This window comes from Tenrec ecaudatus, chromosome 14, assembly GCF_050624435.1.
Source record: "Tenrec ecaudatus isolate mTenEca1 chromosome 14, mTenEca1.hap1, whole genome shotgun sequence".
In the NCBI taxonomy this organism is placed as follows: domain Eukaryota; kingdom Metazoa; phylum Chordata; class Mammalia; order Afrosoricida; family Tenrecidae; genus Tenrec; species Tenrec ecaudatus.
Window position 1 is genome coordinate 98,125,125 of NC_134543.1, and position 15,628 is coordinate 98,140,752.

Consider the following 15,628-nt stretch of genomic DNA (forward strand, 5'->3'; position numbering starts at 1 on the left):
ATTTGTAAGGTAGAATTGGGGTCATGATGTAGGGGGTAGGAAGCATTAAAAAGCTAGAAGAAAGTCGTATGCTTCACTGGTGCTATACTGCACCCCGACTCGTTAGTCTCTTCCTTGGGATGTGGGTTTTGTTGCTTTTCAGCTAGACAACTGCTTTAAGACCCCAGATGCTATATCCTTTGACAGCCGGGCACCATCAAAAGTGCGTTTTTAATGTGTCCAATGGACTCATGGTCCACACAAACATCAGATTCCACAACCCTGAGACCAGAAGAACTAGACGGTGCTCGGCTGCCACCACCAACTGCTCTGAAAATGATTAACGGTCCTGGTTAGGGTGACAGAAACATGTCATACAGAATTCAAGATCACAGAGGAAACCACGCTGACAGGTTGGATGGAAGCTGGTAGAAACCTTCAAGACTACAACCCCTGCCCTTTCCGCCTGGAATTGAACTCACCTCCAGGTCAGAATAGGCAGCCACTTAAGATCAAAAGGGCACCATGGACTCAAGTAGAAAGTCCAGAGGGCTGGGCGAGAAGGAAGACTAGAAACAGGACAGGGCGGATAAGCACTGGTACATGAGCTGAATCAGAATGTGCATAAAGTGTTTCATGTAAAATTATGATCCGCTTTAAAAACCTTCACCTCATTCGAACAAAGTTTAAAAAGAAAAGAAAGGGGAGGAATGAGTTTGTTTATTTCTAAGCAAGTTGAATCTGAGGTGAGGGTGGAATCATCAGATAAACTCAGACTTACAAGTTGTTTAGAACTGAAGCAATGAAATTGACCTGCTTGGACTCCGATCCCGGTTCTGCCACCAAGCTGCCACATGACCCAACAAGTGAGTTCACCTGTCTGAGCCTGTTTTCTCACCTGTAAAATCGAGATGAAACTGGTACTCCTTCCTGGGTACCAAATAGAGTAGTGAGGGGGCAACAAGGCTCTGGACACGGTTAGTGTGATTGGGTGACCCATGTACAAACAAAATGCCCACAGGTTACTAGTGTCCTATGTGGGGATCCTTGTACGTTGAAGCTGTTAGTAATCCTCCTGGGAACCACCACACAGCCCCTTTCTCCTGCTAACTGCACAGTCATGCGCTCTATTCCCAACAAACAATCCTTGTCCTACGTCCACCACTGTTCTAGGTCTGGAAAAGTCCAACAAATCCAGACAAGGGAAAACAGACTTCATATCCCAAGCCTACAACGTGGGCAGGCGGTGGTGGGGGGCTGTCATGCAGTTTGTTTATCGAGGAAACTTTTTCAAAGGGTTTGAAAAGGGTGGCCCAAAGTCTGCACTAGGTAGAAAGGGGGAAAACTGGGCCCATTGGTGGGGGATGTGAAAGTCACCTTGAAAAGATGTGGAATTTCTTCTTTTTGAAAAGTGTGGGGGAAAAAAATAAATAAACAAATAAATAAATAAATAAATAAATAAATGAAAGGAAAGTGTGAAATTGCCCTCAGGAGAATGATCTTTGAAGAGCTGTGAGCTGGGATCCAGATGGATTCTGTGAAGAGTATGGTGAAGAGTATGACCGTGGGGGCTTGTCTCACACCTTGGCCTCCCAGCCATCCTGTAGCACACAGTAGAATTGTCCCCTTTGGGTTTGGGAGGCTGTAAACCTTGATTGGTACAAAAAGCCAAAAAAGCCACATCTTTCTCCGACAGAACAGGTGGTAAGCTGCTGACTTTGTGGTTAGTGGCCTGGCCTAATGCCTAACACATCATTCCATCTGGATTCCTAAATTTTTCAGCTGCGAAACACTACAGTGGGTGAAAATGGCAAGTTCACTAGAGTAACAAAAACAGTAGTTGGCTTTTGATCAGACCAGGAGATGGAACCTGGATGCCCAAGGAAGGGAGCGGTAGCCCAAAGCGCAGTTTAAGAGGTTCATTCTGCTTCAAGAGATGGGGAGATCATCTTTAACACACGATGAGGAAGGGCCTCAAACCACAGGGAGCCGCCAGGGATCGAGCAGGTGAGTGTGGCTCCAGGAAAACGCCTGGTTCGGTTCTCACCGTGTCACAAGGAAGGGTTCCCGCTCGACGCTGGCAAGGAGGGTCAAGCCTGAAACAGGCTTCCCGGATCCCTGTAATCAAAAGTTCTCCACCCGCGGAGAAACGGAAACGGTTCCCCCGAGGGCGGCGAAGGTATTTGCATCTGGCTTTCCCTACTTCTGCTTCCCCAACCTCCAGCACAGCGCCCGGGGCCGGGGCCTGCGGTCCCGGGCGGGAAAGGGACGCTTCGAGGCGGCCGCCCCAGCGACCCTTGCGTGCCCTGGCCTTTGGGGATCGGGTGCGCTTCTGGGGTGCGGGCTGGGCAAGGGGCGTCGGTGAGGCTCGAAGGGGCGCGGCACCCTCCGGCCTCGGGGCCCCTCGGGGACCTGCCGGGGGCGGGGCGGGGCGGGGCGGGCCGGCCGGAAGCGGGGCCGGGAGCGCCGGGCGGGGGCGGGGCCGGCCGCGCAGGGGTTAATGTGCGGCCCCGCCCCCGCCGCGCTGACTCAGTTTCACCACGAACGACGGCGAGGCGGTGGCGGGACCCAGCGCGCCGGCTACCGGTGCTGAAGCGGCGACCGGAGCCGAGCTGGAAGCTGCGACCGGAACCTCGGCGGACCGGGCCCCACCCCGCTCACCTGCGCAGGTAACCCGGGCCCCGGCGCGCGAGGCGGCGCGGGCGCGGAGCGTGTCCGGCCTTTTGTTGAGCGCTCGTGCGTACGTGAGCTCCTCGGCCGGCCGGCCGTCCGTCCGTCCGTCCGGCGGCCGGTCTCGGGCTGTGCGCGGCGGGGCCGGGCCGGGCCGCGACCCCGGTGCGCTCGCGAGGTGCCGGCCGCTCCCGGGCCTCCCCGTCACTTCCTCCCGGCGACCCGCTTCCTCGAGGGCCCCGCGGCTCACCTGCTGCGTCTCCCTCTGTCCCTCCCGCTCTCAGGCCGCCCGCGCGCCCGGAGCCCAGCGGCCCGCGCCGTGAAGGTGACCCCCGCCCCCGGCCGGACGGCGACCGCCTCCGGGAGGACGATGGCCCGCCCCGCTCACGCCCGCATCCCTGCCGCCGCCGCCGTGTGGCTCCTGTGCGCCCTGGGCCCCTGGGGCGCCGCGGCCGGGCCGCCGCCCTCGCCCCCCGGGCTGCCCGGGGGGGCCGCCTGCCTGGAGCTCTTCACCGCCGGGGTCCCGGCCTTCGTGCTGGACACCGAGGCCTCCATCAGCAACGGGGCCACCTTCCTGGGCTCCCCCACGGTGCGCCGGGACTGGGACTGCGTCCGCGCCTGCTGCGCCACGCACAGCTGCAACCTGGCGCTGGTGGAGCTGCGGCCCAACGGCCTGGAGGACGACACCCCCTCCTGCTTCCTCATGAACTGCCTCTACGAGCAGAGCTTCGTGTGCAAGTTCGCGCCCCGGGAGGGCTTCATCAACTACCTCACGCGGAAGGTGTACAGCTCCTACCGGGAGCTCCAAACCCAGGGCTTTGGAGGTAAGGCACGGGCGGCCCCATGGGCGGGATCTGGAGCGATTCCAAAAGAAAAAGGGGCTTAGTTGTGGAGGCTTGGGGACAGGGAGCATCAGCCCCTCGCTCTGAATTTAGGAAGTTCAGAGGCCAGGAAGGAAGAGCGACCGCTGTGGGGGTGTGGATGGGGGAGAGGTGGCAACTACCCAGGATTCCTGGCTGCCGAGCCTGATAGGCCTGATGCAGCTGGTGACAGGAAGGCGCCCCTGGCCAAGCACTGCCCCGAGTTCCTCTAGGCCCTGCCAAACGAGTCTCCTCCACTGGCCGGTTTGCGACAGGTTAGCATCCCTGGTCCCCACACTTCCCGGACATTGGTAGCCCTTTGGTGTTCTGGGACAGGCCAGCAGACTCCAGAAACCAAAAGGCAAGCCCCCCACCGGAGGGTGAGCCCAAGTAGGAGTCTGACCCCAATGCAAGAGTGGAGGGGGTTGTTGTGGGCACGGTGGCCCGGAGGCCCTGGGGTGGGGAGTGCAGAAGGTTGCTGGTGACTCATCTCGCTTGGTATGTGCGCCTGGTAAGTAAGGGAGGGATGTCAGCTGTCTTGGCAGGTGTGTGTGTGTGTGTGTGTGTGTGTTCACCAGCTGACTTCTAGAATGAGCCAGACAAGACTCTCCCCGCTTAGGATCTGGTAGCCAAGCTACTCACCTTGTTTACTTCCAGAAATAAGGGGTCAAAGTAACACGCACCCCCCAACCCCTCCCCTCAGATTCCATTGCTCCCCTTTGCCTGCTGCTCAGGCCCAGTGGGCTTCGGCATAGGTTGATTTCCCTGAGCACTTGACTCTTCCCTGAGGGCCGCCCCACATGCTCTCACTGGGGCCTCGGGAGAAGCCCCACAGGCTCGCTTCTTAAATCATTTGCCCAGCATAACCTGCCAACAAGTAGCTGTGGCGTTCCAACCGATGCCCACCTCCGAAAGGCCTGTGCTGTTCTTCATTTCAGACCTGTTTCCCAGTAGAAACAGCTCTGACCAGTGCTGACTAGCAGAGGCCCTGCCAGAGCAAAAGAATCCCGCAGGTTTGGGCTATGGCTTAGTCTGGGGTGGCCTCAGCTCTGCAAAATGGAGAAGGGACTCTCTGATCAACCCTTTGGCCTTTCCTGGGCTGGCCCATCCCCCAGGCTGAGGGTCCTTGTGGGTGAAATGAGGTGGGGCTTTGGCAAAGGGACCACCATCTCCGGGCCAGCTAGGGCCCCCAAGCTCTACTGGCCCAGGACCAGAGCCTGTTCCTCAGGAAGTAGCAGGTGGTGTAGGTGGTAATGACTTTAATTGGCCTAGCTTGTCGGTGCCCTTCCTGCTCCAACAGACGCCCCATGGGGGTTCTAATCCAGGGCCAGAGCCCTAAACTCTGGGGTCAGGTCGGGGAACTAGCTGGACTGGGGCCACTTGGCCTTAAAACCAAATCTGGAACCCCCAGGACTTCCTGGCATGTTGGCACATGAAGGGGGACTGGAGATTTCCCGACGTATTATTTCCAGCCAGAACTGTGCTTTGGGGATTTGGGGGAGCCGTGTGCGTGTGTTGAGATGTCCATTCTCAACTGAGTCCGGCTGTAGAGCTTGGAGAAGCATCCTTGAAAGATAGGAGGAGTCCTGGTGGTGGTGAGGGTCAGCTGTTCGGTTCCCAATGTCAAGGTGCAGTTCGCACCCCCAGCAGTTCCTTGGAGAAAGATGAGACTGCCTGCGCCCATAAAGACGGACAGTCTCAGAGGCCCGAAGGGGCAGTTCCAGCAGTCGGCGGCGGTGGGTCAGTTGGTTTGGGTTTGGAAGTTGGAGGTTGGAGGGGAGGGAGGCAGGTGCTCAAGGTTCAAAACCTTCGGTTGCACTTGTAGGAAAAGAAGCCCTCCCAGAATGGGTTGCCTTCGTGTCTCTGCCTGTGGCCTGGGCCAGTTCAGCCCAGATTCCTGAGGCTGAAGGCTGAGGGCGCTGCTGCTTCCGCCTCACCCCTCTTGCCCTTTCTTTAGGAGGAGTGGCATTAGGAGGTGGAGTCCATGTTTCCTTGGAGACGTCTGGGGTGGGGGGGAGGTGTTGCTGGCTGGCTTTATTGCCACTGAGCCCTTTGCTCTGAGAGGGCTGGGAAGAGGGAGTGGTAGGGCCGTTTCTGGGTCCTTACGGCTGGGGTTTAAGAGGACAGCTGTATAGGAGTAAGCCAACCCAACTCAACTGCGGTGGAGTCCATGCCAACTCATAGCAACCCTGTAGGACAAGGCAGAACTGCCCCTGTGGGTTTCCAAGACTAACGCTTTACAGAAGTAGAAAGGCCCAGAGTGGTTGGTGGTTTTGAACCAACCTTTGACGTGCAGTTCGCAGCCCAACAGGTCACCAGGGCACTGTGTATGGGGATGAGAGGTCTAAATTCACTGCTTCCTCCCAGAGGCCTGCCAAGATTAGCCTGGGCTTAGGCCCATCTTTTGCAGACAGCAGGCTATTTTCTGAAAACTTGCAAGGAGGAAGGAACAGGGGTGTTCCAGATCAGTGACTGTGCTGCCCCTTGGCTTTGTCTCTCTGGGGCTGTCTTAAGGCCCATCCATTCCTAACTTGATTACCAGTCAAACCACTGGGCTGCAGGTTGGATCACGGCAAGCACTTTGTCTCTTCTAAACTCCGGAAGCTTTTCCTATTTTTTGTCAACCCCTGAAGCCCAGAGTCCCTTTTCAAATTTCCATGGGTCTCTCTCTGTACAAAGAGTCCCCAAAACAAGTAAATACACTGCCTTCGAGTGTAGGCTCATAGCAACCTCTGCTGTCTTGACAGCTGCTTCCATGGGTGTGGATTGTAGATCCAACTAAAATGAAATCTTTGACCACTTCAGGCTTTTCTGCACTTTTATTGTGACGTTGTCTGTTGGCTCAGTGGGGAGGATCTGGGTTTTCTTGATGTTGAAGTGTGATCCGTACTGAGGCTGTAGTCTTCAGCAGAAAGAGCTGTACGTCTTTTACAGCAAGCAAGGCTGAGTCATCTCTGCATCACAGATTTTTTTAAGGTTGGTATTATAACATTTATTAAAATAATGCTATGAGTTCATAGAAACAGCAGACAACCAAAGAATTAAAATGCAAGCTATGTAAATTCCCAACTAAAATCCAAAAGTGTCCAACGTATTCATTCGTTAGCTAACTAAATGTCCATGAAAAATAAGGCACCCCCCCCCAAAAAAAAAGAAAGAAAAACAAGACACCCTGTAGAATAAAGTACTGCAAAACAATTGGCACTGGTCAGTTATCAGAACTGTGGAGTTTGCATTTTGTATCCTTTCAACCAGGAAAAAAACTTTCTGAATCTTTACATCACAGATTGCTAATGAGTCTTCCTCAGATCTTTTTGCTGAACAAGTGTTCTTCTGCATGTAGTCCAACTTCTCCAGCGATTGGTTCATATCTAGATCGACTCTGAGTGTAGTAGAAAGTACAATGTTTACACATAGCTTTCTTGATAGTTTAAATTTTAATAAATCACTTTATTGGGGGCTCGCACAACTCTTACCACAATCTGTACATCCATCTGTTGTATCAAGCACATTTGTACCTTTGTTGCTATCATCATTTTCAAAACATTTTCTTTCTACTTGTGCCTTGGTATCAGCTCCTCATTCTCTCCCCGCCCTTCCCCGTCTTTGTTGATTTTAAACTATGCAGTATCCCCTCATTCTGTTTGAACCAACTACCTTTTGTTCTACAAACAAAATGGAAAGGCTCAAAACTGCCTACACGCCCTGTAATCGAATATTGCAAACTCACTGCCGTCGAGTTGTTTCCAAGTCTTAGTGACCTTATGGAACAGGCTAGAACTGCCCTAGTGGGTTTCTGAGACTGGCTCTGGACTCTTGATGGGAGCAGAAAGTTTCATCTTTGTCCTGAGGAGGTGGTTTCGAACGGGCACTTCTAGGGCTTGCAGCCCAACTCACGTAACCGCTGCGCTCCCAGGGCTCCGTTGAATATTACATTACAGTCAGAGCTAAAGCAGCCTGGCTGCCCTGTGAGAAGTGGCGAGAAGGATGGGAGGATTCATTCATTTAAACCAGGGGTGGGGGACCATCATGCCTTCTCCCGCGTAAGGCCTGTGAGAGCGCTACCAGCCAACTACTGGTCTCACCAAAGAGCAGCGCCAGGCATCACCTCAGGGGTGAATTAATGACCTGTTTGGCCAGTGTGGCTCAAGAATGGTATTCTAACATCCAGTGGCCTTTGGCAGAGAAAAGGCTGAGAACCAATCATCGCTGATCATTGGGATCACCAGGCCCCCAGGTGACTCCATTGATGGAGCCAAGTAGGGCAATTTAGATGGGAACCAACAGGGGTGGAATGCTATGCAACAATAAAAGATGGATTCGCGGGAGGGAGGGAGGGTGTGTGTGTTTCTGTGTATTGATAAAGGAGCCCTGATGAATTGACAGTTCAAAACCACTAGCAGCTCCTTGGGAGGAAGAATGGGATTTCTGCTCCCATAAACAGTATGTCTTGGCGACCCAGGGGGAATCACTACGAGTTATCGGTGACTCAAAGGCAGTGAGTTTGGTTTTCTGTGTATTGCTATGGAATGATTTTCAATACGGATTCAGAGACAAACAAGATGAATTCAAAGAGTATCTCACGATATTTATCTCTTTCATACACACACCTGGTGAAACTGGGTACCTTTGGGGGGAGGAATCTGAGGGGTTAAGAGAAAACAGGACTTAATTTTTTACTACCTTAGATTTTTTTCTGTCAGGTAAATATGATTTGCCTAAGCTAAACAGAAAACCCAAGGTAGTCAAGGCAGTCAGTCATACCTCTCAGCCGGTGGAGGGTCTGCAGCGTGCTATTTATCCCGCAGGAGCTGTGGAGTCAGGGAGCCCTGGGTTCAAATCCCAGCTCTGCCTGTGTGTAATTGAGACACTTGAACAAACCATCTCACCTGCTCAGGCTTTCTAGTCCCGCAAAGAGTCGCAGCCTCGGAAACCCACAGCGGCAGCTCTGCCCTGGGCGGTAGTGAGTTCTGTTTTTAAGCCTCTGGTCTTGCCGAGGGCTGGAGTGCCGTGGGGACAGTGGTAGTGCAGGCTCTTCCTGTAAAGGTCCCAACAGTCAAGCTCTTAGGCTTGGGGGCCGTGCAGCCGCTCAGCTGCTGTGTGGCAGACCTCTGCTGCATTCGTCCATTCCACAGCTCTGAACCCAGGACGCCTGTTGCTTTAAAGAGTTAAGGTACATACACTGTTTTGTAATAATAAATGGGCAGTACTTGGCAGTGTTATCACAACACTTTTTTGTCATTCTTTTTATTATTATTTTATTTTAAAAATCATTAGGGGCTCATGCAACTCTTATCACAATCCATACATCCGTCCATTGTGTGAAGCACATTTGTACATTTGTTACCCTCATCATTCTCAAAACATCCACTCTCCACCCAAGCCCCTGGCATCAGCTCCTCATTTTTCCCCTCCCTCCTCACTCCCCCTCCCAACAACACTATATTTAAAGTGTTTCTTTGAAGTGTCTCATGTATGGAAATGGGCTCTAGATGTCTCCCGTCCAAGTGCTAACCAGACCCGACCCTGCTTAGCTTCGAGATCAGGTGCGTTCGGGGTGGGATGGCTGTAGACTGCACTCTATGTCAAGACAAACATGACTAATGGACACTGGTTTACATACAAGTCTGACTTATGGTCAGGTTTAGGGACGGGCTTGTTTGTGGTGGCTGGGTTGTAATTTAGGGAGACGAAATTCAGATTCCTTATAATTTCCACATGGGACGATAGCCTCCTTTTGGTTATTTACTTGTTGCCATGTAAAAAGGGTCACAGGCAGTGCGTTCAGTTGGCCTGGGAGCCATGGTGCAGTCGGTAGTGCCGGCGACGTCCCTAGCACAGGTTCCACGGTTAAGCTAAATCTAAACATTGGTGGTTTACACCTGCCCAGAGGCACCTGGGAAGACAGGTCTGGGGATGTGCTGCCTGCAGACCCCATGGAGCAGTTCCCTTGCACACATGGGCACCCCAGGAGTTCAGATCCAGTCAGGACAACCGCCAGCATCAGTGCGCATGTGCTGCCACCATGCTTGACTGCAGCTCTCACAGAGCATTCCACTCCCCGTCTGCCTGCACCCAGGCCCCCTGGCACTCCCACTGCCCGCTGGCCACGTCCCCTCCGCTTGTTCCCTGCCTCTGCCCCCCCTCCCCCAACCCTGCGGGGTAGCTTCTCACATGCCTTCCCATTCCCCACTGGCTGACCTTCCAAACTATACTGCTCTGGTGCCCGTACCTGGAGCCTTTGCCTGGGCCCATAGATACTGCCAGAGCTCTGAGTGCCCCCTGCTGCCCCTCTCCAGGGCCCAGCCCTTCGGACTCCTGAACTGGCCAGCGCCTCTCCCCTTCCTGGACCCAACCTCCATACAAAAACTCCACAGCTGTGAGAGAATTCATTTTCTCTCTCACTGAGTCTTAAGTTCAAATGCCCTGGCCTCTATGCAGGGCCCTTGGGGGCCCGCCCCAGTCCCTCACGCCTTGTTTGGTGGGTCATGCTTGCCGCCACCATCAGGAGCACCACACGTTCTTCCTCACGACTGACCCAAACAAGAGCGCCTCTCCTTCACGCCTCCAGAAAGCCAGCCTTCACCAGCTGCTCCGGTCTGCGGCGGTCACTCCCCTCCCGGAATGTCCACCTCCTGGTTCATGTCGCTCAGGTTGCGGTTTTATCTCAACTGGACAGTCGCCCGAAGGGAAGTGTATTAGTTTCCTGTGGCTGCTGTAACAGGTGACCACAACATAGGTGACTTAAAAGGGCAGAAATTTATCCTTCGCTTTCTGGAGCCTGGAAGTAAAAAAAAACTGGTCTTCGGCGGTTCTTGGGGAGAACACTTCCTTGCCTGGTCTCGTCCAGCTCCTGGTGGTCCAGGCATTCCCTGTGGGGGCTAATCTCTGCCTCCATCTACCTCCTGTCTGTCCTAAGGCCACTGGAACCGAGGGCTCCCTCCAGTAACCCAGGAGGATCTTGGGAAAAGATCCTTAGTTACATCGGCACAAGATCCTTCATCCAAATCTGGTCCCATTCCCAGACTCCAGAGATGGGGATGTGGCCAGCTGCCAGCCCACTGTCGGCAGGAAGCCTCCCCTTCTCCGTGGAAGAGCTTCAGACGGTGTCGGTGAAGGGACACGGGGCTCCCCCAGGCAGGATCCCTGTACCTGGAGACAGTGTCAGAGAGCCATTCTTCTCTGGGGGCACCACAGCTGCGTCAGCTCGGTGCCCAGAGACTGTACTTGGGGCTCTATCCAGATGGTCACTCGGGGCCCTCCCACCTCTCCCCAGTCTCTGGCCAGCAGCCTGACAAGGGATGGATTTAATCACACACTTAATTCTTTGGCTTCCTGAGAAATATTACTGTAACATTTTTAAAGCAATTAACACAAGAACCCACTTATTGTGGAAACAAAGATCAGGTCCCCCTGCCCCAAATAATACATGTAAAGGAGCTCCCACAAGGTCAGGAATCAAGTAAAGGGCTGAGGGAACAGTGGCAGTTTGCACGCTGTCTAAAGCCCCGTGTACGTGCTGGTGTGTCTCCTGGCACTCTGTGACAGCTCAGACTGCCCTAAGGGAGTCCCTGGGCTCAGATTTGACACACACATCCCCCTCCCAATGTAATCAGATGCCACATGCTGTTCAAGCATTTTCTTTTGTAAAACAGCCGGTTTTACCCCACCCCCCCCCAAAAAAAATCCTCCACATATCCAAGACATAATATTTGAATAAAGAGCAAAAGAGATGGCTTATGTACCCTGGGTCTGGCGTACACTGATCCTCTGCCCCTAGGACACCCCCGCCACCCGGTCCATAGTAGGTGGTGACCTCATCTCCCCTTCTCTCTAGGGTCCCGGACCCTCAAGGGCTTATCGGGCATGAACTTGAAAGTGCAACTGCAGGAGCCCCTTGAGCTGAAGAGTGGGGCGAACGCAGATTGGCACCTGCTGCAAGGTGACCCTGCCGTCATAGTAGAGGTGAGGTACTGGTCTGGGTCCTTGGCCCTCCACCGTCCGCGAGATAGGCCAGCCAGAGAATGATAGAATCTATGGGTGCCCTGGAGGGTATGTGTGGCTGGGAGGGCCTGGGTAGCCGGTGCTGCCCAGCCTGATGGCCCCTCCTATGCATAGAAAAGTGACCCGAACCACGTCCAGCTGTGGGGGCTCAAGGAAGGCACCTATCTGTTCCAACTGACTGTGGCTGACTCCGACCAGCCAGACGACACTGCCAATGTCACGGTCACTGTGCTGTCTGCCAAGGAGACGGAAGGTGATGAGGTCGAGGGGAGGCAGCACCCAGGGCCCCTGCTCTCTGCTGACTGGCCCCAAACACCCCTGCTCACGCGGCTCCCTCCCCCTAGAATATTGCCTGGCCTCGTACAAGGTGGGCCGCTGCCGGAGCTCCTTCCCCCGCTGGTACTACGACCCCACGGAGCAGATCTGCAAGAGCTTCGTCTACGGCGGCTGCCTGGGCAACAAGAACAACTACCTGCGGGAGGAAGAGTGCCAACTGGCCTGCCGAGACGTGCAAGGTGCGGGCACCCCCAGGGCGGTGGGAGGTGCTGCCCGGCCCCGGCCCCTGGCCCGGCTCCTCTCACCTCTCGGCTCTCTCTCCCCAGGCCCATCCATGGAAAGGCACCATCCAGGTGGGCTTTGCTCCTTTCCTTTCCCAGCCCCCTGCCAGGTACCCAGTCCATCTGAGGCCTGCCCCCCCCATTCCTAACATCTCCTGCCAGGGTCGGCCCAGGGCAGGGGGGTGGAGAGGAGAGGGGGTGGCATCATGGTGTGGGTGAAAGCAGAGGTCAGGTAGCTGGTGGCCTGTGGGCGCCGGCCTGACCTTGCCCTGCCCCCACCCAGTGTGCTCTGGCACCTGCCAGGCCACCCAGTTCCGCTGCAGCAATGGCTGCTGCATCGACAGCTTCCTGGAGTGTGACGACACGGCCGACTGCCCCGATGCCTCTGACGAGGCCAGCTGTGAGAGATGTGAGGCCTGAGGAACGGCGGGGGTGGGTGGGTGGGGGCACAGTGCTGCCTGCGCCCTGGGCGGCCCGCACTGAGTCTGTACCTCTGACCCTTCGTCTCTGCAGACGTCAGCAGCTTTGACGAACTCCAGCGCTTCCACGTCCCCAGTGAGAAAGGTGCGAGCCCTCCACCCCCCAAGGGTGGGTCAGGCAGACCGTGACACTGATGCCCAAACCAGGCTGGCCCCTTGGAAGGGGTCCCCGAGGTGGGCCCCTCTTCCCTGAGAGGGACTGGTCCCGGCTGGCTCCTGGGCTCCCTGCCCTGCTGCCTGCTTCTCCAGCGTCAGTCATTGTCTGAATGCTGTGTTCACTCCAGCCGGTCCACACTGCATTTATGACTGTCTAGTTTTAAAAAGGAAACTTTGTACCGCTCCCATAAATGAAAAGCCATTATTCTTGGCCACACACAGAGAAGGTGATAAAAATAGAGGAAGGTGATGTCCTTCTATTTTAGAGCAACACTACTGCCTCCCGAACCTCTGCCGGCGAGGCCCGTCCATCTGTCTGTCCCCTTGGTCCAAGAGCACATCAGCCCGAGTTGAACAGTTGAGACCTTTTCAGAAAGGGAGGCACAGTCAGGAACAGAAAGCAAATTATTGCCATCGAGTCGATGGATTCTGACTCCCAAGGACGGCCGTGTCTCTGTCCGCAAGCAGACAGCCTTTCCTGTTCCCTGGGAGCCGCTGGAGGGCTTGATTGCTGTTAGCAGCCCCGTGACAGGGGCTCCTGCAGTCAGAAAAGGCAAAGGAGCGCACTCTGAGTCCGTGGATTTCCCATCCAGGATCGGTGTCCCTGCTGCGGTCACCCGGCCGGGGCTCCTGGGATCTGCGCCACAGCCTTGGCACGGGGCAGCATTGGGAGGTGGGAGGTGCTGGTCAATGGAGAGCCTGGACTCTCACGGCCCTCTGTCTGCCATTGCACCCCCCAGGGTACTGCGTGGACCTGCCAGACACAGGGGTCTGCCAGGAGAGCATCTCCCGCTGGTACTACAACCCCTTCACCGAGCGCTGTGCCCGCTTTACCTACGGTGGTTGCCACGGCAACCAGAACAACTTTGAGGAGGAGCAGCAGTGCCTGGATGCCTGCCGAGGCATCTCCAGTGAGCAGTGGCGGGGAGGTGACAACGGGAGAGCAAGCACTGAGCCAGAGCTTGGTCCCAGGGTGCAGGCTGGTCAGACCTTGCTCCCCAGAGTTCCTGAAGTGTAAGGTGGAGGGAGATAGAAGTTGGAGGGGCGGGGAGTGATAAGCACAGAAGTGATTTGATTAAGGACATCCCCTCCACTGAGAAGGACCCACCAACTGGGAAAGCGCTATTTTCACAGGGGGTCCTAGCCACAGATAGAGGGGCAGGCTTCCACACGGAGCTCGGCAGGCCCCTTGGGGGTGGCCGAGTCCCAGAGGCCTTAATGCTGACTGGTCTCTCCCTGCATCACTTTGCAGAGAAGGACGTGTTTGGTCTGAAGCGAGAAAACCCCATCCCCAATGTGGGTAAGTGCCCTGTCACTGAGGCTGTGAGGAGGAGCCGCTCCAGGGTAGGTGCCCCACTCCCAGGAGTTGGGGTGAGACCTGGGGCTGTGCTGAGAGAAGCCTGTAGAATGCCATGGCCAATCGGGTGCCCACCATGTGCTAGGCAGGGAACTCGATCACCTGCATGGCAGGTATTTGTCCCTGGGTCCCAAGGCCTTCCTCCGAACTGCTTCCACGGCGAGCCCAGCCCCGGGGCCTGCCAGAGCCCACTCTGTGTGCCCCGAGTCAGCCGGCTGCCTGTGCAAGAGTCTGAGTTGGGCCCCTAGGGCCTCTCGCCGCTGGCACCCATTGTGACTGACTCCCCTGGACACAGTGTGCGCCTGGAGCCCCTCATTCTGCCCCATTCCTCCTCCCCCCCTCCCCCCGTCCACCCCCCGCAGGCTCCGTGGAGATGGCCGTGGCAGTGCTCCTGACCGCCTGCATCGTGGTGGTGGTAGGCATCTTGGGCTACTGCTTCTTCAAGAACCAGAGGAAGGGCTTCCACAGCCACCGCCGCCCCCCACCACCCACCCCCGCCAGCTCCACCATCTCCACCGCTGAGGATACAGAGCACCTCGTCTATAACCACACGACCCAACCCCTCTGAGCTGGCACTGCCTGGCCCTGCAGCAAGGGCGCTCGCCAATTCACCAGGCCTTGCTTCCTCCTCACATGGCAGAGAGGCCTGGACTGGCTAAGACTTTGGGACCAGACGCCTCCTGCCTGTGCCCCAAGCCCACTGCTTGCAGCTCGGCCTCCACGCAGCTCCTCCTGGAGGCAGCTCCCCTGAGCCCGAGCCCGCATTCCTGAGGAAGCTGAAGGATCTGGGATGAGCCAGAACCAGTGGACCTACCTGTCTCCTCGACTGCCTGCCTAGAATCTCGGGGGCTGTTGGCGTTTCTTGTGTTCAAAACTGCCCACCTTACCCCATGGCCACCTCAGGGTGGGGAGGGACCTGGGGTGGCTCCAACCTGGTCCAGGTGCCAACCCTGCCCTCCCCAAACTGTCCCCTCTGCCCAGTCCAGGGCAAGGCAGAAGGACCTCTCTGTACATTTTGTGCTGTAAAAAGTTGCTTTCTGCTTATTTAATGCACTGGAGGTAGGAGGTGGCTTTTCCCTCTTCCTCTTCCTTTGTTACTGAGCTCTCTGGGCTCCAATGCCCCTTTCAGGCCTGGTCTTGCTGACAGAGCCAGAGAAAAGAGGGGCGTGGAAGAGATGCACCCCCCCATCCCCTCCACCCTCCCGAGTTCTGCCTCATCACATCTCCGTCCCTCCCCACTTCCCATAGACGCCAATGTAATAAAGTGGTTTGGTCTGTAGGCTTCAGCTTCCCCTCTGTGGCCAGGGAGGGAAGGGACAGGGTTGCTGGGGGAGATGGGACAGCCCTGTCCAACCAGTTCAGGCTCTGGCCACCCTGTGTGACAGGTTTTCCTACTTCTCCCAAAAGAAACTGCCCCAGCCACGGGGGAGGGGTGGCAGAGTCCCAGATTTGACCACCAGAGGGGAGGGGTGAGAGAGCTATGGGATTGGGGACCAGTGGGGCTGGATCCTGCTGTGTCACCTGTCTTCCTGGTCTGAGCCTCCCAGAAGTTTGTGCAGTAGCTCA

At 55.9% G+C, this 15,628-nt stretch overlaps 1 protein-coding gene across 1 annotated transcript; it reads left to right on the forward strand.

Annotated features, from left to right (window-relative positions):
- The first annotated feature begins 1,940 nt into the window (after positions 1–1,940).
- On the forward strand, positions 1,941–15,307 carry SPINT1 (serine peptidase inhibitor, Kunitz type 1). Its single transcript, XM_075532287.1, has 13 exons — positions 1,941–1,986; positions 2,204–2,303; positions 2,513–2,814; positions 2,934–3,473; positions 11,347–11,474; positions 11,628–11,766; positions 11,858–12,028; positions 12,116–12,142; positions 12,354–12,479; positions 12,584–12,634; positions 13,446–13,616; positions 13,958–14,005; positions 14,425–15,307. Exons 1-13 carry the CDS (start codon positions 1,941–1,943, stop codon positions 14,628–14,630), a joined length of 2,055 nt encoding a protein of 684 aa, XP_075388402.1. The 3' UTR covers positions 14,631–15,307.
- The last annotated feature ends 321 nt before the right edge of the window (positions 15,308–15,628 follow it).

Bases quoted from the DNA above. Each gene is read 5' to 3' on its own strand.
- SPINT1 (XM_075532287.1), top strand. From the start codon at position 1,941: ATGAGGAAGGGCCTCAAACCACAGGGAGCCGCCAGGGATCGAGCAG. The intron at 2,815-2,933 runs GTGCGCTCGCGA...TCCCGCTCTCAG, and splicing joins CGGGCCGGGCCGCGACCCCG to GCCGCCCGCGCGCCCGGAGC. The intron at 12,480-12,583 runs GTGAGGCCTGAG...TCGTCTCTGCAG, and splicing joins CGAGGCCAGCTGTGAGAGAT to ACGTCAGCAGCTTTGACGAA.